This window comes from Heteronotia binoei, chromosome 2 (genome assembly GCF_032191835.1).
Source record: "Heteronotia binoei isolate CCM8104 ecotype False Entrance Well chromosome 2, APGP_CSIRO_Hbin_v1, whole genome shotgun sequence".
NCBI lineage: Eukaryota > Metazoa > Chordata > Lepidosauria > Squamata > Gekkonidae > Heteronotia > Heteronotia binoei.
This window is the reverse complement of record NC_083224.1, coordinates 109,716,781-109,740,731: the sequence shown is the minus strand read 5'-3', so window position 1 is coordinate 109,740,731 and position 23,951 is coordinate 109,716,781. Positions and strand designations below refer to the sequence as shown.

Here is a 23,951-nt window from a genome sequence, read left to right as displayed (position 1 = left end):
GGCGGTGCATGTGCAGAGTGTAAAACAGAGATCTGTGCAAGAGTAAACTCCGGGAAGAAGGTGAGCCACACACCAGCACCTAGTATAAAAGTAGTGTATTTACAGACTATATACAAAACAACTAGTGCGGTGAATATCATTAAACTGAGTGACAAAGTGCTACACCAGAATCCAGCTCTCGAGTGAGAGAAATACAGTCCGGCACTGTAGTGCTTATATATACAGTGCAGCCAATCATGGCAGTCCATACAGTTGCTGACTTCAGCAGGTACTTTCCCCTGGTTACAGTCCAGCCAGAACCGGCTTGCTGACAAGGTTGATCTGACCTAACCTGTCAGATAGATCCACCTGCTTCTTCTTGCTCCTGTCATGCTGTGGGAGGAGGACTCAATACACCGACAGATCCAGCATTATCCCCAAGATATGAATCTGTTACTCCTGGAGAAGTGCAACCCTCTCCAGGACAGGCTGATTCTTCCATCTTCAAGAAGCTTTGTCATTAACTAGCAGCACCTGGACTGAGCTTCAGTTTATTATAGGCCTACCCTCAAGGTCCTCATTGACCTATTGAAGAACAAAACAAGGTTTCACAAGTAATTTCTTCCCAGCTGATTTGGAATCATGGTAATTCACAATCTGGGTAATACACTTTAAAAGGCACTGAATAGCTGTGACTTGCTTGTGCTCAGGGCTAACACTAGGGGTTCTGATGACCCAGGCAGGCCTCCCCCACCCCTTCCTCTCCCCACCCACACGTACAGCCAGGGCTTCACCCCAGTGTGAGACTGAGCAGGAGGAGGGCTGCAGGCAGCAAGGCCACTGAGTGGGGTCAGCATGACAGCGGGTGTGCTGGGAGCTTGGCTCTGAGTACACCCACTGCTGCACCACCCCACTGACCCTGCTCAGCCTTCCCAGGTCCCAGAAAGGCTGAACAGGGTCGGCCCAGCAGTCGGCATGCTTAGAGCCAGGGTCCAAGTGTGCTCGCTGCTGCACTGCCCCACTGACCCTGCTCTGCCTTCCAGGATCCTGGGAAGGCTGATTGGTCTGCTGCCACTCCGCCAACCCTGCTCTGCCTACCTGGGTCCCAGGAAGGCTGAATGGAGTCAGCATGGCAGCAGGCACACTCAGAGCCTGGTTTCAAGCTCCGCCTGCTGCCATCCTACCTTGCTGATCCTGCTCTGCCTTCCCAGGCCTACCTGGCCTACTGGGACATGCAGGCCGTGTTTGTGCTCTTTCCTCTAGCACTACTTATGGCTTGGATTTGGAATCCTAGAGAGGAAGGAGGAGAATGAACTCCAGCAGTACCTATAGTCCATGTAGAATACCATGTCCCCATCATGGCTGCTGTTTGTTTGTTTGTTTGTTTGTTTGTTTGTTTTATTCGATTTGTAGTCCACCCTTCCCTTAGGACAGGCTCAGGTCAGGTTACATCATAAAAACAATCAACTCTCTCTCTCGGCTTGGCTTCGCGAACGAAGATTTAAGAAGGGTGCAATAGTCCACGTTTGCTGCAGGCAAGGCACAAAGATCAATGTTTACAAAGCGGTTGTGATGACAACCCTCATCTACGGCTCCGAATCGTGGGTTTTATACCGTCATCACCTGCGACTCCTTGAGCGCTTTCATCAGCGCTGCCTTCGCACCAAAAACAATCAACAATAAAAACAATAAAGGACCAATTTAAATATATAACTTCTAAAACTACAGAATGACAAAAGAATAAAATGACAGGTTCTGCCTCACAGACATGGCCTATTGTCCAGGTCCAGTGGATCTTATAGCACTGGGATGGAATCAAGGGGGGAGGCTGGTAACAAGTGACATCCATGCCTCAGCTGAAAGCCTGGCGAAAAAGCTGTTTTACAGGCCTTGTGGAACTGGAGCAGATCCCGTAGGGCCCAGATCTCCAGGGGGAGCTCATTCTGCCAGGCAGGGGCCAGGGCTGAAAAAGCTGTGGCCCTCGTCGAGGCCAGATGGATGTCCCTGCAGCCGGGTACCACCAAAAGTTGTTGGGTCGCTGATCATAAAGACCTCTGGGGCTCATACAGGGAGAGGTGGTCCCAAAGGTATGCTGGCCCCTGGCCGTATAGGGCTTTGAAGGTAAGTACCAACCTTGAACTGGATCTGGTATTCAATAGGTAGCCAGTGCAGTTTACGCAGCACAGGATGGATCCGTTCCTGTACAGGCGATGATGTCAGCAACCTTGCAGCACCGTTCTGCACCAGCTGAAGTTTCCGGAGGAGGGTCAAGGGCAGCCCCACATAAAGACAGTTACAATAATCTAGCCTGGAAGTGACCATTGTATGGGCCACTGTGGCCAGGTTGTGGGAGGCAAGATATGGAACCAACAGTCTGACCCGCCACAGATGGAAAAAGGCCGATCTGGCAGTGGTGATAACCTGGGTCTCCATAGAGAGGCATCCAGGAATATCCCCAAGCTCTTCACCCTTGATGTGGGCATCAGTGGAGCCCCACCAAAGGATGGGAGCCTGATCTCTGATCCCCTCCCCTTGTAACCTAGGCACAGGACCTCCGTCTTCAATGGATTCAATTTCAGCCGGCTTTGTTGCAACCAACCTGCCACGGTTTGCAATGCCCTACCCAGTTTCTCTGGGGCCAAATCCGGGTGGCCATCCATCAGCAGATAGAGCTGGGTGTCATCTGCATATTGATGACACCCCAGCCCATACCTCCAAATAATCTTTGTAAGGGGGCGCATGTAGATATTTAGTAACTCTAGGATCTTCTCTATGGAGATGCTTCAAGTTCAAAGATAATAGGTTGGTAAATTTTTGTTTTAAATTGTGTGTGTCTGCACCTAGAAGTCATGGCGACCTGGTGACTGACTCCTACTGGAGGCCTGGAGGATATTCAGAAAGGTGGTTGAATAAAGCCTGCCCCTATCCTCCCAACTTGGTATTTCAACATGATCTCCCATCCAAATATTAACCAGAGTCACCCCAGTTTAGCTTCCAAGATCTGACAAGATCAGACATGCCCAAGCTATCCAGATCAGGGCAATTTTTGTTTTTATTATGAGGCAAGCACCTGCGACCTGAAATTAGAATTTCCTTTTCAATAAAAAAAAACACACTTATTTTGTGGTTATGTGTCAGTCCTATGCTTGTGCAGTTGGCATGCATCAGATTTGGTGGCCAAGGCCAGTAGCCACTGTACTCCTCAAAGATAGCATCTCATACCCATCTCAAAGCAAAGCATGCTATCATGTAAATGTGATTTTTTTTTTTACTAAAGTAAATACATTGTTAGGGGGAATAATAAACTATCCAATTAATTTAAAAACTCAATAGACAAATCACTGTTCTAAAGAGTCCTATATGCCATTCAAAGCAGTTATCTGTTTTGCAGGAGAAATTTTAGAAATTCCTACAAATCCAAGAAGTAGAGCAAGAATGTCAATGCAAAAAAAGGTGACCTGGTTTAGAAGTCTTGGTAAAAAGCAATCTGCTTTTTGTTTTAAGCATTCACAGATTATACTTGGAATTAGCTAATTAATTACAATTCAGGTTATAGCCATTGCTATCAAAAATGTGTGGTGTTGTGATCCACAATACAGTGGATGTGTGGTAAAATGGCTATTTGACTTCTTTAGCAAATGTTCAGACGGCTAGTCATCATCGGATAGGCGGAGAACAACAAACGTTACTGAAGAACAAGAAACGTTACTGGTTCAAATGAAGCTTGTATACCCAATAGAATCTGAAAGACAGATGAAAGTAGATACATACATCGTGAGAACTGATCCTGTCTTGCTGAAAAGATGTCTCTGATGATCATTTGAGCAGTAGCATCACATGGGTAGAGTTTTATATGACAAGTCTGTTAAACATCACCCAAGAGCCCTGGCATGTCTTAACAGTCTGCACCTGCAAGTTTCCTTTGTAATCAAAATTTAAGCCTGTATTTTCCCTGCCCTGCACTTCCTCTTTAAATGTACACCAGTGCAATCCATTTGTCAGCGAATATGTCTTTTGCAGACTGTGTACTGGAGACATAAGCTCTTTATTTACTGTATCTGGAAGTAAGCTAAGACTTGTACAGTATTTCACATTTATTTATCTGAGCTGTAGCTTAGGATCAGGTGGCAGTTAAGTCACTTAAGGTTATTCAAATGCATCTAAAATGTTGCTTAATAATTCAGAACCAGTTTGCTCTGTTTAGAGTATTATGGTTTTTACAATCCCTTTAATTAGTCCATTCCAGCAGCACTTTACATAAACATGGGGAGGAAAGCTCTCTTCCCTCCCCTGCAAAACGGTGGTTAAAATAAATTTAATCTGACTGAAAGAGTACAGTGCAGCCAGTCAAGGCAAGGATTTAGGGCCAGATTGGTTTGGTGATTGCATGACTGAAAAAAATAGTAGAGGGATTAAGAACACTTCTGGCCTCATCCTTCCCCACGTTGCTAGATTTTAATTTGGGTTACAAACAGGCATTGATACTGGCTTTTTTTGTTGTTGTTGTAGTTTATGAACATGGGAGTTTGATGTGACAGGAAGCAAGAGGATGTGTTGTATGCAGAGTGTATTGTATTTCTGTATAGGTGAACCATGACTTGTTGGATTAGAGCAAGACCCATCTAGCCCAACGTTCTGTTCCCCAACAACAGCCAGCCAAATCTCTCTGGGAGATTTAAAGGTGATGGCTAGTCCCTTTTTGTTTGTTCCCCATGTTTTGTAGTAAGATACACGTACTAAAAGAGATTCAGTTTCATATTCATGGGTAATTGCCATTGATCTAGTTCGCATGAATTTGGTTCTTTTGTAGCTATGCTGCCCAATTATATTTTATGGTAATGTGATTTTCATATGTTATGTATGCATATATTACATCCAACCTGAATGTACTAAGAGTCAGTCCCACTGGGTGATCCCAAGGTTATTTCTAGTACGTTCTAAGACAGGGGTGGCCAACAGTAGCTCTCCAGATGTTTTTTGCCTACAACTCCAATCAGCCCCAGCCATTGGCCATGCTGGCTGGGGCTGATGGGAGTTGTAGGCAAAAAACATCTGGAGAGCTACCGTTGACCATCCCTGTTCTAAGAGGCTGAAAAGTTTCTTGCTGCACTCCTTCCATGCCATTCTTAATTTTGGAATCCTCTATCTTGTTTTGCCCTTGCTGTTGCCTCCCCCCACCCAATTACTGTGGAACTTTGAAAGCAGAAAAAGCATATTGAATAGTTTTGTGGTGAATGCTCAAGTAGGCATCTTCATTTGGCCGCAGTTTCTCAGCAAATGACTAACCAGGAACACTGCATGCAGCTGTCTACAAGATAAAAGTATTCTGTTCAACTGCACCACTGTTGTTTTCTCCTCTTTGCCTCCCCCCTCCAATTTCACTATAATCTTTTTAAACGGTTTCAAACTTTATTTGATGAGTATGTTGCCTGAACAAATCCAGAGAATACTGGGGGAAATTGCCTCTTTTAATCACCTGTTAAACCTTCCAAGCTTTTTGGTGTGTGTGTTGTGTGGGGAGACTGAATGGACTGTGTTTTCTAATGCTTAGTACATATTTTATGAATTTTTGTTAGAAGAAAGAAAATCTAGTAGCAAAATGCCAAGAAATAGCCTTGGCAACATTAAGATATTAACATTGCTGTGTCTGCTAACTAGAAATTTAATGATCTCCTGCTGTTTTGGTAATTGGACAAGTAAATGCATCTTAATAAGGCTCTGATCCTCAAAGTCATCCTTCAGCCTGAGTCCTGTTTGTTCTGATGAGTTGTACTGCTAGAATTCTTTAAGAATCTGTAAATTAGTACAGCATTTTTATATACATGTTATTGATTTAATCTGTATATCAGTCAGTCATATTGTAACATCAGGGTCTTTAGTGTTCAGTATTCTAAATCTTTTAGAAACACTTCCCTGTATTGTTAATTATAAATGTGTCTTCAAATTAATGGGCAGCCCCTTGACGTGCAATCTATATCCTGTGCCTGGCATCTCAAATTCTCATTTTGATAAGAATATGGCACACAAATTCATTTACCACTTTGAATATCTTGATGCCCCAAGACATATGAGGGAAGTAAGAACTTGGTAAAGTGGATGCAGCATACGAAGATCTTGAACAACCCATTGAGGAAACAATTCTATTAGAACTAGAGCTGATTTTAAACCATTCAGATTTCAAAGTGAACTGAAAATATGCATAACTTAAATGGTATAATCCATTAATTTCTTAAACACAGATTTTCAATTAAATTTGAGTCAGAACTTTCTTCTTTGAAAGAGAGTTCATTTCTGGTAGCACTGTTGTAAGCAATGAACTCCAGAAAAGTGCAAGTTAAATATCTTCAGACTATAACCTATATTAAAGTACCATAATAATTATTTAAGGTATTTATCCAGTTAAATGTGATTGCTAGTCTTTAAAAACATCAGATCTCTTGAATTTTAATAACTAATTTGATTTTAAGATATTATGAACAGGACTGAGAACTTTATAACATCTTTTTATAAAAGTATATATTCTTTCCCCTTTATATTACTTCTGTGAAATTAGTAAGTGCAAACAAAAAGTCATTTGCAGATTAGTGTAAATATCCAGATCAAATTGCATACTTCTTCAGTATACATATTGTGAGTACATGTTTGGACCCTTTTAAAAACTGTTAACCATAGAACCCTGTTATCCATAGAGATTATTTATCAGGTAGAATAGATTCACTGTTCTTGTTTGTGTCAGGACAGTGATAAAACAGATTTTAAAAGAGATTTAGCACTTTACCAGGTGTGCATTTAAGTGATTTCCACAGCATTTATACCTTGGTAAAAGGGATTATGAAGAAAGTTAAAGGATTCTTTGTCCACTAGATTCATCAGATCAGTTCATGCATGTGTGAAAGGCAAAGGAAATTAGCATTGCTTGAGAACTGATCTTGTTCTAGGATGTAAATGCATGCAACGAGAGTGATCCTTGTTACTCAAGTTTGACTTATAATAGTTGAATATTCATATTATTGGTTTAAGTAACCTGCCTTAATGTTTTGCCATTAATTCCCCTTCCATTTTTTCTCCTGGCATCACAGTGTGGGTAAGGAGATATGTTTAGTAAACAGTCAAATTGCATTTGTACATGATGTGATTATTTGAAGCAATATGTAGAGTCAGTTGAGCAGGACAGACAGATAAGTCATTGTATTGGAAGAGATATATTTGAATTCAAATCTGTGACACTAACAGTGCAATCCTGTGCATACCTACTCATATTCAGTGAGGCTTGCTCTCAAGTAAGTAAGCACAGCATTGCCCCCGTCAGATCTGCAAAACAGTTTAAGTAGAACCATAATCCACTGAAAGTGATTGGTCTACTGCAGGGATGGATCTAGGGGGGAGCAGAGGGGGCACTTGCCCCAGGCGCTGCTGGAGGGAGTTGCCAAATTGGGCATGGAGTCCATTGTATTATGTGGGCCCATAAAATAGAATGGGCCCATAAGGGGGCATCATTTTAAATTCACCCCCTCAAAAAAACATGTAGATTCGGTCCTGGTCTACTGTTGACATTCTAATGGCATCAAGATTCCAGCTAGTGTTGTCCTCTAGGGCAAAGAGCTTTACCCGCAGTTGCGATGCTGGGAAAGATTGTTGATATAGGGAAACACCTTCTCAGCTTGCAGTGTCTGCCCAGCAGAGGAAGCAGGCCAGTGAGAATATATCAGCTCTTAGCTTCCCAGAAACCCCAACATTGTTTAGAACTTTCTTTTGTGTTTTTCCCTCCTTACAATAAATATTATTGTCTTTCAGTTATAACACCTAACAGGCTGAAACTTGACTACAAAAACTGGAATAATTTTAGCTATTTCATTTGACAACCTATTACCTCTGTAAATAAAAACACTCATTTAAAGAAATAAAGCCTGTCACTATTATGTAGTCATTTCTGCACATGAAAATGATAGTTCTTTGATTGAGAACTGATCAAAAGTGAAAATTCAGGTTTCTCCATGAAAATATTTTACCTACTATCTGAATGTTATATTTCCTTTATATGGCTGCTACTCAGAAGTTCTTGTCGGCTGTGAAGCAACATGTAAAAAATAGGTTCACAAGTCCTTTGACTTGTGATGTTTTTGTCGCTAAGTAACTATATTTATTAGTGCTCAACTTTTTGAAAAACAATATATCACATAAAACAACCAAAAGTTATTAAAATCAATATTGCATCTTTGCTTCATAAATGAATAAGGGTTATACAATATTAAAGCAAATCCTGATTCCTTCCTTTCCTTCCTTCCGATTAAACTTATCCTATATTGCTATTCTACCATCAGAAGTACCTGGCTCCTCCTTGCTTGGATCCAAAGACATTAAAGACCTTTCATCCTGGCAGGAGGGACTAAAACATTTTCTCAGCAGTGGGGACTAGTATTGGGAATGGAGGAGAGAGGGAGATAAATTGGCTTGTTTTATTGTAAACTGCTTTGAGGAAAAGCAATATGGAAATACAGTAAATAAATAAATTGGAGATTCTATTCATCTCTTTGATCTTCCAAACTTATTTAAATATTCCTTGATGGACAATGAGGCTGAAAGTTGTCTTCAAAACAACCAATATTTTTGTAGCAGTTAGAACTATCTGAATCATTTTATGTTGCTGTCTACTTACCAGATCCACTATTTACAATTCCCATATGAGGATACATTTTGATTAAACGTGAAAGAAGACAATAATGGCCCATTAAAATTGTTCCAGTTAACAAAATATCTCTTCATTATGAAAACCATGGGCTGCTTGAGTAGTTTGCAGAAGTGGCAATGAAACTACCTTTCTTGGAACTTTCCTAAAGAAATATAATTCAGGCATGGTTTAAACAAGGAAACATTCCACTGTACAAGGAGCTCTTCTTGAACCTTGAATGTATTTCTGGTGTACTGAAGTAACGGGCAGCCCAATCCTGAGATCCGCAGCATAGCCCCACCCAAGTGTAGAACTAATGCGGGCGGAGCTAGTCGGCTTCCAAAGGGGAGAAGTTACACCAGGCGGGGAGGAGGACAGAGCGTGGTCAGACGAGTGGGCATGAGAGAGAGCCCGCCCCCATGGTGATCCTGCCCATGTGTGCACTATTGACCTGCTGCCAAGATGGGGGTGGGGGGAGGAACTGGGCAATGCAGGACCACAGGATTGGCCAGTCCATTGCATGTGACCAGGAGGGGAAGTGGAAAGCCTACTCCTGAGAGGCTATCAACCCCCTCGTGCCCTCCCACTGTCAGAGACTCATGCCGGTGGCAGGCAGATGGGCAGAGGCATGCACCCCCCAGTCAGCCACAAATAAACATCCCACCTATTGAAGTTGTTAACAGCATCATGAAATGTATTTTATGTATTTTCTGTATTTAATTGTTGTTTTGTTTTAAACTGTATTCTTGAATTGTTTTAAACTGACTGTTATCTGCCCTGAGTCTGCTTGTGGAGAGGGTAGGATATAAAATTAAAGTGATGATGATGATGATGATGATGATGATGATGATGATGATGATGATGATGATGATGATGATAAGAAGTAGAAGAAGAAAGTGCAGGAGTCCATTTCCAAAGACACACGAAATGTGTGTACAGGAATAAGCAGGCAGTCATAGCATGCCACCAAGTTCCACAGGCAGCCTCTCCCCAACACAGACTCAGTGACCCTCTGTGTTGCCCTGGCACCCCCTGCTGTGTGCATGGGACTCCCCCCCCCCCCGGGGGCCGCAGAACTCAGAGTATGCATCCATTCCGTTAGCCCCGTGGGGTTGGACAAGCTGTCGGGCCCAAGGCCACCCTCCCTCCCATGGGATGCATGGGGCAAAGACCACTCCCTCCCCTTTCCAGCCTCATGGGGACTCATGAGGTGGCTCATAATTCCCCCAGCCCTCTCCTCAAGAAACAAGCAAGCCTGCCTGCTGAGACATTCCCTTGGGGAGCCCACTGACCGAGGGAGAGGAAAGGGGCAAAGCGGAGCCGAGCATAAGCCAAGCAGAGGAGACAAAGTAGTTGCACATGTTAGGTTTTATTGTGCTGCAATCAAGAAGAACAGGATCCCAGGTGGAAGTTGAAAAGTCTTGCAGGGCAGGCTGCACTCGGGGGGGGGCAGGAACAGCTGGCTGAGTGGAGGGGGAGGACAGGGATTGCATTGGCACACACAGAAGCCACTCTGTTGAATCCGCACCTGAAAAACAGAGAAAGAGACCCATTGCACTCGGGGTGGAGTGCCATGCCACTGGCAGCCAGGGAGGCCCCGTCCTGACAGTGGCAGCAGAGGTGTGTGTGTGTGTGTGGGGGGACAAACAACCCCACAGCACATGTTGGAATGCACACCCACCTGTCCTGGGTTAAAGCATTCCTAGTTTGCTTGTAATTTGACAGCCACAGCAGCTGCATCATGGGGCTGTGTCAAAGCCAGGGACTCTCTTAAAGGGATAGTTTGAGTTTATTAAATTTATACCCTGCCCTCTCCGCCGAGGCAGGCTCAGGGTAGCTTACAACAATAGTCCTAATAACAATAAGAGACTAACACATTAGTACATCATAATAATAAAATCAATTAAAATTTAAAACAGTTGATGTTAATAACATTTTAGTGTTACTCAGTTTCGATGACGTCAGTATTTCCTGGATTCTTCCCGCTGTTGCAAGTCTCAAAATCAGCTTGAAAGCAAGCCGGAAGAGTGTGGTCTTACAGGCCTTGCGGAACTGGGCAAGGTCCCGCAAGGCTCTAACCTCTTCCAGCAGCTGGTTCCACCAGTAGGGTGCTGCTACTGAGAAGGCGCTGTAGCTGTCAGTCTCTGTACTGGTAGCTGTCAGTCTCACCTCTCTCAGCCCGGGATCACTAAAAGATGTTGAGTTCCTGATCTGGGGAACATGTGGGGACTGACGGTCCCTCAGATAAGCAGGTCCTCGGCCATAAAGGGCTTTGAAGGTAATGACCAGCACCTTGTAGCAAATCCGGTATACTATTGGCAGCCAGTGCAGTTCTTGCAGCGCCAACTGTTATGTGCTCCCTCCTGGGCAGCCCCAATAACAGCCTGGCCATCGCGTTCTGCATTAGCTGTAGTTTCCGGGTTCATGACAATTGCAGCTCCATGTAGAGAGCATTACAGTGATCTCGAGGTGACCATTGCATGAATCACAGTTGCCAGGTCGCTACAGTCAAGGAAAGGAACCAACTATTTCACCTGCCTAAGATGAAAAAAGGTGGATTTCGCAGTTGCTGCTATCTGGGCCTCCATTGTCAAGGAGGACTCCAGTAGCACCCCCAAGCTTCTGAACTCATGTGCCGTTGTCAGTGGCGTACCATCAAAAGTTGGTAGGGGAATTCATTCCACCCAGACCGCCATGACTCAGGCAAAGGACCTCTGTCGTCATCAGCTTCAGCTTCAGTTGGCTCAGTTTAAGCCATCCAGCCACAGCTTGCAATGCCTGGTCCAAGTTTTCTGGGACATTGTCAGATCAGCCGTCCATCAGTAGATAGAGCTGGGTGTCATCAGCATACTGGTGGCAACTCAGCCCATACCTCTGGGCAATCTGGGCAAGGGGTCACATATAGATGTTGAACAGCATCAGGGATAGAACCGCCCCCTGAAGCACACCACAGTTAAGCATGTGTCTCCAAGATGATTCTCCCCCAATTGAGACCCTTTGTCCCCGACTGCAAAAGAAAGAGGAGAGCCACTGTAAGGCCAACCCCTGGATCCCTGTGTCGATGAGGCAGTGGATCATCAACCGATGGTCGATCATATCGAATGCAGCCGATAGGTCTAACAACATCAGTACCACCAAACCACCTTGGCCCAGATGCTGCTGGGGGTCATCCACCAGGGCGACCAAAATTGTCTCTGTCTCATTGCCTGGACGGAAGCTGGATTGGTGGGAATTTAGGACGGAAGTATCCTCCAAAAAGCTCTGTAACTGTAGTGCTACTGCCCTTTCAATAATTTTACCCAAAAAGGGTAAATTTGAGACCGGCCAGTAATGTGCCAATTTGGCCAGGTTTAGAGTGGACTTTTTCAAGAGAGGGCAGACCACTGCCTCTTTAAGAGACATTGGAAAAAGCCCTTCTGAGAGAGATCTGTTTATGATATCCTGTATAGGATATCAGAGCTCTCACTGGCAAGCTTTAATCAGCCAGAATGGGCAAGGGTCCAGATCACATGTTGCTGGTCGCACAGTAGAGATGATTCTGTCAATGTTCTCCAGACTGAGCGGTTTAAAATGATCCAAAGCTAGTCCAGAAGACAGGCACAGAGCCTCGAGTTCGTGTACTGTTTAAATTGTGACGGGAAGGTCATGGCGGAGCGACGAGATCGTGTCTGTGAAGAAATTCGCAAAAGCCTTACAGCCGATATCCAATTCCCTAAGATTTGAGCTGCCTTGCGGCAGTGTTGTAAACATCCAGATTATACTAATCAATTGTGCCGGGTGCAAAGTCGCAGACGCAATCTTGGCCGCAAAGTAAGCTTTCTTTGTGACTTTGACTGCCATCTCATAGGACCTCATAAACTCTCTATAAGATGTTCTGGTCGCTTTGTCTTGAGTCCGTCACCACTGCCTCTCTAGCTATCTGAGCCCTCATTTCATCAGCCACAATTCCGGGGTATACCACGGTGCTAGCTTAGAATGGGGACACAGAGGACACCGTGGTGCAATGGAGAGACTGCCATGCCAAGACTCAACTAAGTCATCTAAAGAGTTGCCAGGGGGCCAGGGATCCCAAAGAGCCATCTGGAATCGCACTGGGTCCATCAGGCTCCGTAGGTGAGCCAAAATACGCTTGCTGCCTAAATGGGTTTGAGGTGGGACATCCATACGAGCCTTTAGGGCATAGTGGTCCAACCATGGCATTGCTTCCTCAGTAACCCGGTCCACTACAACTCCCGCCGCAAAGATCAAATCCAGCATGTGTCCCGCCTGGTGAATGGGTGTTGTAACAAATTGGGAGAGTCCCAGTGTCGCCATGGATGACACTAGGTCTGCTGCCTGATTAGAGTTTGCATCATCAGCATGGACATTGAAATCACCCAGGATCAAAAGCCTTGGGTGTTCCAATGCCCAGCCTGTTATGGCCTCCATCAGGGATGGTAAGGCACTGACTGGTGCATTAGGCAGACGGTACACCAGCCATATCGCCAAACCCTCCCCAACATCCCACGCCCACTGACACATTCAAGGCCATCGATCTTTGGTGACGGGAGCAGCTGAAAGGAGTAAGCCTCCTATATGAATACAGCCACTCCTCCCCGCTGCCCGCTAGTTTGTGATTGGTGAAAGACTGAGTATCCTGGGGGAACCACTTGGGAGAGAGCTAGTCTCCCCGTCGCACACCCAGGTCTCAGTCACACAAGCCAGGTCCACATCGTGCTCAAGCAGGAAATCTCGAAGGACTGAGGTCTTATTGTTTATGGACCTGACATTACATAACACCAATGATGGAGGCAAGTATTTCAACCTGGCCCCACTACCTGCTACCATTGGGATGGGATACAGACTAGAAGGAGGCCAAGCTTCTTCATGTCTCGGCCTCCTTCTTTTATCGCTACGTCTGTTCCTACCATCATATCTTCCCCTCCCCAGGGGTACTGACCTGCCTCCCCACAGGCAATGGAGAAGCTGCCTGACCCCCCCCCCCCCGTTGCCCCACCAGAGGTGGTAATGAGGCAAAGGGCAGATTGGGGGGGCCCTCCAGCAGCAAGTAGGGGCTGGGACGACCACAACATGCCTGAGCATGTCAGTTCCAGAGATGCTGGCAATCTGCCCAGTCCCAGGCGAGGAGGGGCAACGCGAGGATACACAGTCGCACTTACTCAGTTTGGTGTAGTGGTTAATTGTGTGGACTCTTATCTGGGAGCACCGGGTTTGATTCCCCACTCCTCCACTTGCACCTGCTGGAATGGCCTTGGGTCAGCCATAGCTCTGGCAGAAGTTGTCCTTGAAAGGGCAGCTGCTGTGAGATCCCTCTCCAGCCCCACCCACCTCACAGGGTGTCTGTTGTGGGGGAGGAAGGTAAAGGAGATTGTGAGCCGCTCTGAGACTCTTCGGAGTGGAGGGCGGGATATAAATCCAATATCTTCTTCTTCATCATCCATGTGCAAACATTCCGGAGGGCGAATACCTGTTGGGACTTGGAAACAAGAGCAGTTAGCCGTGGAGTAGAGACTTTGCTCTCCTCCTTGCAAGTCAAATAGTTCACATTGTACTGCCTATGCGCATTCTCTGTGCAGCTTCCTCCACCAAAGTGCTCCCACCCTCACGCTAAGTCCACATGGCAGGGAGCTCACTGGCAGAATTTCATGCCATGCGCCCTACCCTACCTAAAGAGTTTTGCAAGGTTGGGGTGGAAGCTTTTCTAGGAAATGTGTAGCAGCCATTGGGTGTTAGAGAGGAGGCTCACTCAGCCTGGGGCGTGAGGGGATTGGTGAGGCAATTACACGACTCCCTAAGAAGTTTGCATGCTGGTGCAGCAGCAGCAGACTTTGTTTTCTGTTTCAACGGGTGTCTATGGGGTGCACCACCATTTTCCGTGGCGCAACTTTGCGCCTCTTGAAGGGAAGTGTCAGGACCTGAAAGTCTTAGGGAGCTGACTCAGCCAGGGCACACCCCTGACTCTGCCCCCCCTCAAGCTGGTGTACACCTCTCCGCCACACATCCACATTGAGGCACCGCTGCCTCGAGCAGCGGCCCACTTGAACAGGCCAACGCCAGTGTAAGTCGCCTCCGCTCAAACGTAAGTGGGCTTGCGCCATCGTAACTCCAACTTCCATTGACATAGCGAATAGTTTGCTCGCAAAGCACTTTCAGCCCCCCCTTTAGGATTGTGCTGAAAGTGATCTTACTATTTATGTTGAAGGTATGAGCATTATAATACCAAAGTTGTGTTACAGATTTAAGGTAGCCCAGTTCACAAGTTAAAGTGAACACACATAAAATTCATATAAAATAGGAGTGTCAAACTCATTCATTATGAGGGCCAGATCTGAAATAAATGAGACCTTGTTGGGCCCAGCCATGTGTAATGTCAGTTTGCAGAGATATAAACTTTATACAGGACACAAACACAATTGAAGATTTAAAAATAAAACATGATTAATACATTAGCACCAATTGGTCTTAATGGTGCTTTCTTTGTATCTCTCCTGTGGGATCCAGGGAAGTTGGCAAAGGAAGTTCTGGCTCTTTCCTTCCTTCCCCAGGGGAACAGGAAGGGGAGGGGTCTCAGCCAATAGAAAGAAGAGAGGCTTGTCTCAGTAGCTCTGCTGTGCGATTGAGAGAGCCGCACCAAGCAAGCTAACCCTCCCCCCCCCCTTCCTCCCCAAGGGAGGAGCCTCAGTTAATGGAGAAAATAGAGACTTTGCTCTGTAGTTCCTGTGCAGTTGAGCAAGCCTGGCAAAGCAAGCTGTGATACAGAAGGAAGCAAGAAAAGAGGAAGAAGGAAGCAGATGACAGCCAGTTACTTGGGGGCCTGATAGGAACTATACAGGGGCCTGATTTGGCCTCCAGACCGCATTTTTAACATCCACTCTTCTTTCTATATGCATTGAATAATTCTCATATGCCCAATACATATGCAGTTGAACTTGTGGCTGAAACCTCACATTTATCCAGGTACTGATCCCTAGTTTCATTTGTAAAATAAATGCTTGATGATTCTTTCTTACTGACAGATGTATGCATATACATGCAAGTTGAACACTGTAAACATGTAACAGGATTTGTGATTCATTATATAAATCCAGGTTTGATGAAACATGTATGTCTGAAAATTTGTGGTATGTAATAACAATATGCTGGGGCCTGTTAAGCTGATACTGTGCATCTAGAACAGGAGTGTCAAACATGCAGCCTGGGGACCAAATCAGACCCTCAGAGGGTTCCTATCAGGCCCCTGAGCAACTGGCTGTCGTCTGTTTTCTTCTCCCTCTCTCTTGCTTCTCTCCACATCACAGCTTGCTTTGCCAGGCTTGCTCAATTACACAGGAGCTACAGAGCAGAGCCTCTATTTTCTCCGTTGGCTGAGGCACCTCCCTTGGGGAGGAAGGGGGGGAGCTTTGCCAGGCTCTCGCAATAGCACAGCAGAGCTACTGAGCCAATCCTCTCTTTCTTCTACTGGATGAGGCTCCTCTCCCTCCTGGTCCCCTGGGGAAGGAAGGAAAGAGCCAGAGCTTCCTTTGCCCAATTCCCTGGATCCCATGGGAGAAATACAAAGAAAGCACCTTTAAGATCAAGTGCTAATATTTTGAACATGTTCTTTTTAAAAAATTCTTTAATTGTGTTTGTCTGTGTCCTTTATTAAAGTTATATTTCAGCTGCCTGATATTAAATAGATACACACATAGCCCGGCCCGGCCCAACATGGCATGGCCTGGCCCTGAGCCTGCCTTGGCGGGGGAGGGCAGGATATAAAAAATAAATTTATTATTATTATTATTATTATTGTCTGATCTGGCCCTCATAACAAATGAGTTCAACACCCCTGCTCTAGCATTCTTCTTCAGGCTGAAATCATAACCCAGCCTTAGACTTGGCTCTTATTCTACATCTTCTCTGCTGTACTTATTGCTGTAGGGTAAAGAAGTAAGCATGCATTCACATAAATATGGAATCTCCCAGTTCACTTGTTATATCTTTTCTTTGGTTAGGGATGCATAGGAGAGTAGGTTAAATTTTTCTCTTGCTGTCATCCTAGGCAGAATTCTAGTTAAAGTTGGTGAATTGCATAAATAGGCATATCATACAATATTTCTGCTTTTAAAGGTACTTAAACTACTGATTGCCTGTGCTTTCAGTTCTGTCACCAATAATCATTTGCTTGTCATCCAGAGCATGTCTTCTGGTCAGAGGACTGATGATAAAGCTTCTGTTTTCCATTCTAAAGCAACATATTTACATACCTCAAATAACAAAGTAAACGCCGCAGACGGGATCAGGCGTGATAATTAAGTACAATGGCGACTCATATGAACAGAAAATGCCAGGAAGCTAAAACAAAGCAACAACAGCTTTGTTTGTTGACAGATGCAGGAGCCATATTGTTAGTTAATTGGGTAGTGGTGTAAACATTTGCAAACTCTGCAATCCCTAGGTGAATTGAAAAACAACAGCAGCAGACATACTGAAATCATGAGTGAAAAGCAACACACCCTTCTTAGCACAGGTATGCAACAAACCTCTAACGTGGAAAGCAGTTGAGAAAAGACATTGTTCATGGTTGTTATTAAGGGTAACATGAGTTTGCAAAACCAAGAGTTTTGATTTGGATGTGCATCCTTAATTACACTCAAGTGAATAATAGGTTTCCATCTGGTTACAGTCTAGAGGATGGTGTTCATTAACCTAGCCTCTCATTTCAGACTAGTTTTCACCTGATACACAAGACATTTTGCTCTACATACCTTTCCTTGGTTTTGCAATAAAGGGGTTATAGGATTTGGAAAGTGAGTGGATTTAATTAGATACAGACTTGAAGTGAACTGAGAAAGCAATTTGCTTTTTTCAGGCACTGTATTTCTTGTCCAGAGAATGAATTAAAACTGCAGAAGTGAAATGCTATGACTTTACATATGAAGCAAGCAAACAAACAAAAAACCTTAGTATGCTTTGGTGACTGCAGATTTCAATTCAGTATTTTGACAGTTTTGTTAAAAACCCAACAGGCAATAGTGACTTCTGCTCTAGAACGCATAATTCATTTATGGATAATATATATCACAATGGTTTACTTTTCGTTGAGTTCTTTAAATATTTTGTTAGCACCATATATGTAGTTTTAATTGTTTAAGTTTTGTCGTTTTAAAATTGTAACCTGAAGTTGTTGTTTTAAAATGATTGTTAGCCACCCTGAGTCCACTTGAGAAATCTAAGGTAAATAAATAAATTTTTGTATGAAATTCTGTTATAGAGGAATGGCACATGTAAATTTATTCTATTCTAGATTCAGAATTTTAAAAGCAACATTCCTTAAGGAACATTATTGTTCTGAACAGGATCTACATGTTTTTTTAGGGGGAGCAAAATTAAAAAATGACACCCCTTTATGGGCCATTCTACCTTATGGTCCCATAGAATACAATGGACTCCATACCCAATTTGGTGCCCCCCCTCCGTTGGTGGCCGGGGCAAGTACCCCCCTCTTCCCCCCCTAGATCCGGCCCTGTTATTATTATCTTAAATACATAATGGAAAGGAAAAGGAAAGGTCTCCTGTGCAAGCAACAATCGTTTCCGACTCTGAGGTGACGTGCGTTCACGTTTTCACAGCAGACTTTTTATGGAGTGGTTTGCCATTGCCTTCTCCAGTCATCTACACTTTCCTCCCAGCAAGCTGGGTACTCATTTTACCAACCTCAGAAGGATAGAAGGCTGAGTCAACCTTGAGCTGGCTACCTGAAAACCCAACTTCCGCCGGGGATCGAACTCAGGTCGTGAGCAGAGCTTAGGACTGCAGTACTGAAGCTTTAATACTCTGAGCCATGGGGCTAAATCCATAATAGGCACTTGCAAATGATAGATAATAAGTATATGTTTCCTATAGAAGTTCATACTCCCATAATCCAGTTTACTTTCTAAGATGCTACAGATGCTACAGCTCCTTTGGTTTCCCTGCCATTACAAATTACCATGCGTAATCCTCTGGAAATTACTAGATATATATGTGAACAGTCAATTATTCTGTGATATGATATGAAATAGTCTTAACCATAAGAAATAACTCTGCTTGCAACTGAAAGGATGCTGTAAATGACCAGTCATTATATTCAACAGAAATGCCTTCCTTGTAATAACAATCTGTGCCATCTTTTATTATATTATTTAAAAAGTAAATATTTCAAAACTACATCCTACATTTTACTGAAGCTCTTGTCAAAGGAACCATAAGCATGACAGAAGGCCATGTGCTTGCTTTGCCTAAAACACATTCTGTCCTGTCAAAGTTTACAGCAGTGTTAGGTGGATAAGGGGCATCCAGACTGAACCTACTTCCCACTTCTGTCTCCCTATATATTGCACTAGTGTTGTAGTTGATATTGTGTGTCAGTATTGGCTTCTTTGGATTGAGGACTGAGGAAACTGTAGTATTCAAATAAGATATGCCTTCCTTAATGATCATAATTTTTATGAGGTAGTAATTAATTATGGGTTGGATCCAAAAGTTGTTTTCAACCAGTGTTAGGCAGTGTGATTTTTACTGATCCCTCCCTTCAGCTGCAAATCCCCACTTTGATTCCACACTGTTTCTGACACACACACACACACCATCGTCCAAGAGCATATTTTTGGGAAACTCACTAGACCACAACAGTAAGGCTGAATCAGCAAAAATTTCTTCTCCCTTGCACAAGCAAAAATGCTTTATGCTGGTGGACAGACATGTAGACAGTTACAGCTCAAAATCCATAAACCTTTTTCTATTAGGATATGAAAAGAAATATGGTTACAAATATTAAAAATCTAAACACAATAAGATAAATGTTAAAAGCTGAAAATGAACCCCATTCAGACAAAGCTATAACATCAGGTAGTGTTGAGGGAGGAGTGAGGGGTAGGACATTAGATTCAGGACAGACAAAAGGAAATACTTCTTTACATAATGAATAATTAAAATGTGGAATTTGCTGCCAGAATATATAGTGATGGCCATAGGCATAGCTTTAAAAGGGGATTAGACATATTTATGGAGGATAGGTCTATCAGTGGCTAGTAGCCATAGGAACCTTCAACTTCATAGGCAGTAAACCTCTGAATATCAGGGTCAGGAAGTAATATCAGGAGAAGGCTTTGGCCCTTATGCCCTGTAGAACCTTCGGTGGAACTCATTGGACACTGCATGAGACAGGATGCAGGTCTGGATGGACCACTGCTTTGATAAGATTTCAGATCTTGCTGAAATAATAAGTCCAATGGAATTTAAGTAGGTGGTGAGGTTCTTTGTGAAATCACAATGAAATTACAAAACACAGGAGTTAGCTCCCTGAAATGTTTTGCTAAATCAAATTCAAATTATTAAATAATGTGTGTTATTAAATAATGTGTAATCTATTCATCCTTGAAACTCCAGTTAGATTAAATATTTTAAATCTTTTTAAATCTATGTAGAAATTGTTGTTTGGCACATAATGCATTTTTTATCAGCTGCATCTGTAACATCTCAATAATCTCATCAAATTGATATATCTCTTGCTGCAGAAAGTAGGAAATATCTCCATGGGTGGACATGTAGGATTCAGCTAACAATGAACTTTTTTCTTAATTTGTGAATGCATATCACATGAATTAATGTGTATGATTTTTACTGAACCATTAAAAGAAATAAAAACAGCAATGGAATGAGTTTCAGACTGATTCTGAAAATGTATAGGAAGACTACCTGAGTGTGCTGTTTCAGATTTTCTTGTTCTTTTTAATCTCCACAGGTGACCCAGCTGGATCCAAATAAATCATTACTGGAGTTAAAATTGTACCCTCAAGAAACACTTTTCCTAGAGGCAAAAGAATAGTTCAAGCCAGATTGGAGGACTAAGTAAGCCTTTGATAAAGAGTGAAGCACGGTGAACACTTTATTCAAATCACCGTGTACTATCATTTAACTCAAAAATCAATGTCACAACTCTGCCTCTTTCAAGAAGCCAGGAAGAAAGAAGAAACAGCGCTGTTTGAAAAGTTTGCTATAAATGACTGTATGTTTCCAACCTCATTTAAATGAGCAGAGAAAAGCGCTCTGCTGTAAACACCGAACACTATGACTCTGTTGCTCACATCATCTGGCTTTTGTTATAATTAATGCACTGTTAGAATGTGATTGTCAAGTAGAATTTTTACTCCTCAGTTATCCCCTTTTTCACCAAGAATTCTTGGACATTTCTGCCTGTACTTTTTACACTAGAATACTGTATATTTGATATCTTGGTGAACCAGTGCTCTCATATATTTGGATTTTCTTCCTGTGTTTTGAACTTCTACTTCAGGGGTGGCCAACGGTAGCTCTCCAGATGGTTTTTGCCTACAACTCCCATCAGCTCCAGTCATTGGCCATGCTGGCTGGGGCTGATGGGAGTTGTAGGCAAAAAACATCTGGAGAGCTACCGTTGGCCACCCCTGTTCTTCTTCACCATCTAATTTTTTAAAAGGCAGAAAATCAATAAATGGGACATTTTCAGCCTTGGAGATTTAACAGTATTGTAGTAGTAGAAAGCAGAGACTTTTTCCCCTGGTACTTTCTGACTTATTTCATAAGATGTAAGGTTTTGTTTGAAGACTATAGTTGGACATATATGCAAGATATTTATTTACTGATTTTTATTTTTATTTTGCTTTGAATCTCAGTTCAGATTTAGCTTAGGGAGTATTTTCAATTAAAACTGCAGTGTGCACAACTGCTGATAATATGAATATCTAAGTAATGATGTTCAAAAATGGGCCAGTACCAAATCACTGGTATGAGGTAACAGTTCAGGAATAAGCTGATATTGACTACCAGCTATTAATCTTTCAGACAGTAGACACAAAAAATTTTCATTCACCATTGAGGAGGAAATTGCAGTCTCCTCCTCCTGTTGTTTCTTTCTTTCATTCTGGCACTTGTTTGTATTATTTTTTCTGCTGTTTTTAAGCACCTTGTTTATTTCACCAAATAATAAAAACGTAAAACTGAAGTCCATTAAGGAATATTTCTCATTGCACACTTTGGTTATTGATCCATTAGTTAAAATGTATACCTCCAGGGTTCTGAAAGCCTAAAAGGTACAAACCAGCCGCACCTACTGCCTAAAACTGCATCAATATATTTTTTCAAGGTTTTTTTTTTTACTAGGCATACAGCATACAAAATCATCATGGAAATACAACTATTAAACATTTGTTTTAAAGTTGCAATATAGTTTTTCTGTATTTGTCTGTAAGTTACCCAATTCCATTTTTATAGCAAATTATAGTGCAGTTTGAATATTAATGAGGAACAAAATAATTTTCAATCTTGTTTTTCTTTGGGGAGGGTAGGATGTATGAGATCAGTATATGACAATTACTTGGTTAACTTGGTAAATATATTCCTATTTATTACCCAAAATGCAAAAAAAATGAGGTTGGAGAAAAGCCAGGGCTCTTTTTCTAGCAGGAGCTCCTCTGCATATTAGGCCACGCCCCCCTGATGTAGAGGGCTCTTAGTAAGCTCCAGGAGGATTGGCTGCATCAGGGGGGCGTAGCCTAATATGCAGAGGAGCTCCTGCTAGAAAAAAAACCCTGGGGAAAGCCTTACTGTATCTTTTAATAATTCTATTGTTAGTGAGTACACAGTAGGCATGTATTTAGAAGTGAAGTATTCATGTCAAGCTACATATTCTTTTGTGTGATATGTTTAACTAACCTGTGTTACAGAAAAACACATCAAATTGCCAAAATAGGGGAGAGGTCAATGTTATGGAACAATCCAACCTCTTATCGAATGAAAAGGTGAACAGGTTGCTGCTTCAATACATTTTTCTATATGTAAACAAAACAAAAACACAGTCCAACCCAAATGCAAAAGTGCTTAAGTTGCATGGAGAGAAATAAAAAAATGTGCACTCCCCCATTGAAATCCATAAAACTTGAAAGCTCTGAACTTTGGCTGCATAATGCCTAAACTTAGCAGCCAATATTGTAGCCCATTTATCGGTATTCATATTAAAATACTTAAGATTACACTGATGCAAGTGCCCCTTGGTTTGTTACTTTGTTTGGTAAGTATTTGTTTCATTTTTAAGGATGCTCTTAATGAATAGAAATCTTGATGCACATTGCAAAGGACCTTTAAAGTTAACATTTATCCTATATAATTTGTTTTATTATCAGGATCCTCACACTGTTTTGTATTTTTTTATTTTGATTATACTTTTATATTTACTACATGTAGCTTAATGTCAGTGAAACCCATTTTAACCAATGCTGCCATTTTTACCCATCTCAACTATTAATTCACTTAGCGAGACTGTACTTGTGCCTAGTAGTAGTAGGCAGTAGGCAGAAATCACAAATGTACCAGGTTATTTTCACACAGCCCTGTGACTTTATCAGCATTTGGACACAATTCTGCTGTGAGTCTAGTGAATGGTTACATCTAGAATGAAATTGGCTGCTATAAATTTCCTAAATAAATAAGTAGATCCCTTCTCCTTGTGGAAATCCAATTGTAATACCGTCCATGTGAAAATACTCCACAAGTATTTCTCTTCTTCTCTTTGAGTCTGTGAAACATCTTGGGGGACTGCAGAACTTTTTATCCCCCTATTGAAATAAAACTTTGCTAATAATTTGTTGGATCTGAAGATCTGAATTTTGAACATTATGTCTCTATACTGGGTCCAATCTTTTGTGATCAAAATATTTCACCAGCATGGGCCTATAATTCTACTTATTCCTCATGTAGCAATAGCATAGCTATATTTAATATATATTCCCTTTTCTCTGTGCTCAGAAACAGCCGTACATTCATTTTCTCTGCTGGTTTCAATTTACCAGCTATTAATTTTCATTATGTAAGCTATTAGCCTGCCCAACTGTTACACTGTTACATTAGACCATATATTTTATTCCATTTCTACATTGTCAGTTCCCTCATATTAATGGATTATCATTAATGTCTTGAATGCATTAGTATTAAATCTTAAGGCATTATTGTTGTCAATTAATGGAATCTTGTAATGAAGTGTTCCCTTTCGAATATTACCCCATTCAACATGATGGGGGAAGGTGGGAAGTTATTTCAGCAGGAGCAAATACAGCTTCTGATGTACCTCCTCATTTTGATGTTGCTGTTTAAATTGATATTAGAGATTATGCAAAACCCAAGTGTCTCCTCTGTATTCTCTTCACCTACACTATTTACATTTAATGAGGGTGAGGTTTTATGGAACTGCCTTTTTCTAAAAAACAAAAATGTAGCAGGACAGGACTATGGCTTTCATAAATTGTACCTTTTC

General features: G+C 42.5%; 1 protein-coding gene across 1 annotated transcript in view; it reads left to right on the top strand.

Moving 5' to 3' along the window:
- FAF1 (Fas associated factor 1) overlaps positions 1–20,953 on the top strand; it is a 494,563-nt gene extending 473,610 nt beyond the window's left edge. Inside the window, exon 19 of the mRNA XM_060231799.1 lies at positions 20,409–20,953. Within this exon, the coding sequence (XP_060087782.1) occupies positions 20,409–20,492 (84 nt within the window). The 3' untranslated portion in view covers positions 20,493–20,953. The remainder of the gene's footprint in view (positions 1–20,408) is intronic.
- The last annotated feature ends 2,998 nt before the right edge of the window (positions 20,954–23,951 follow it).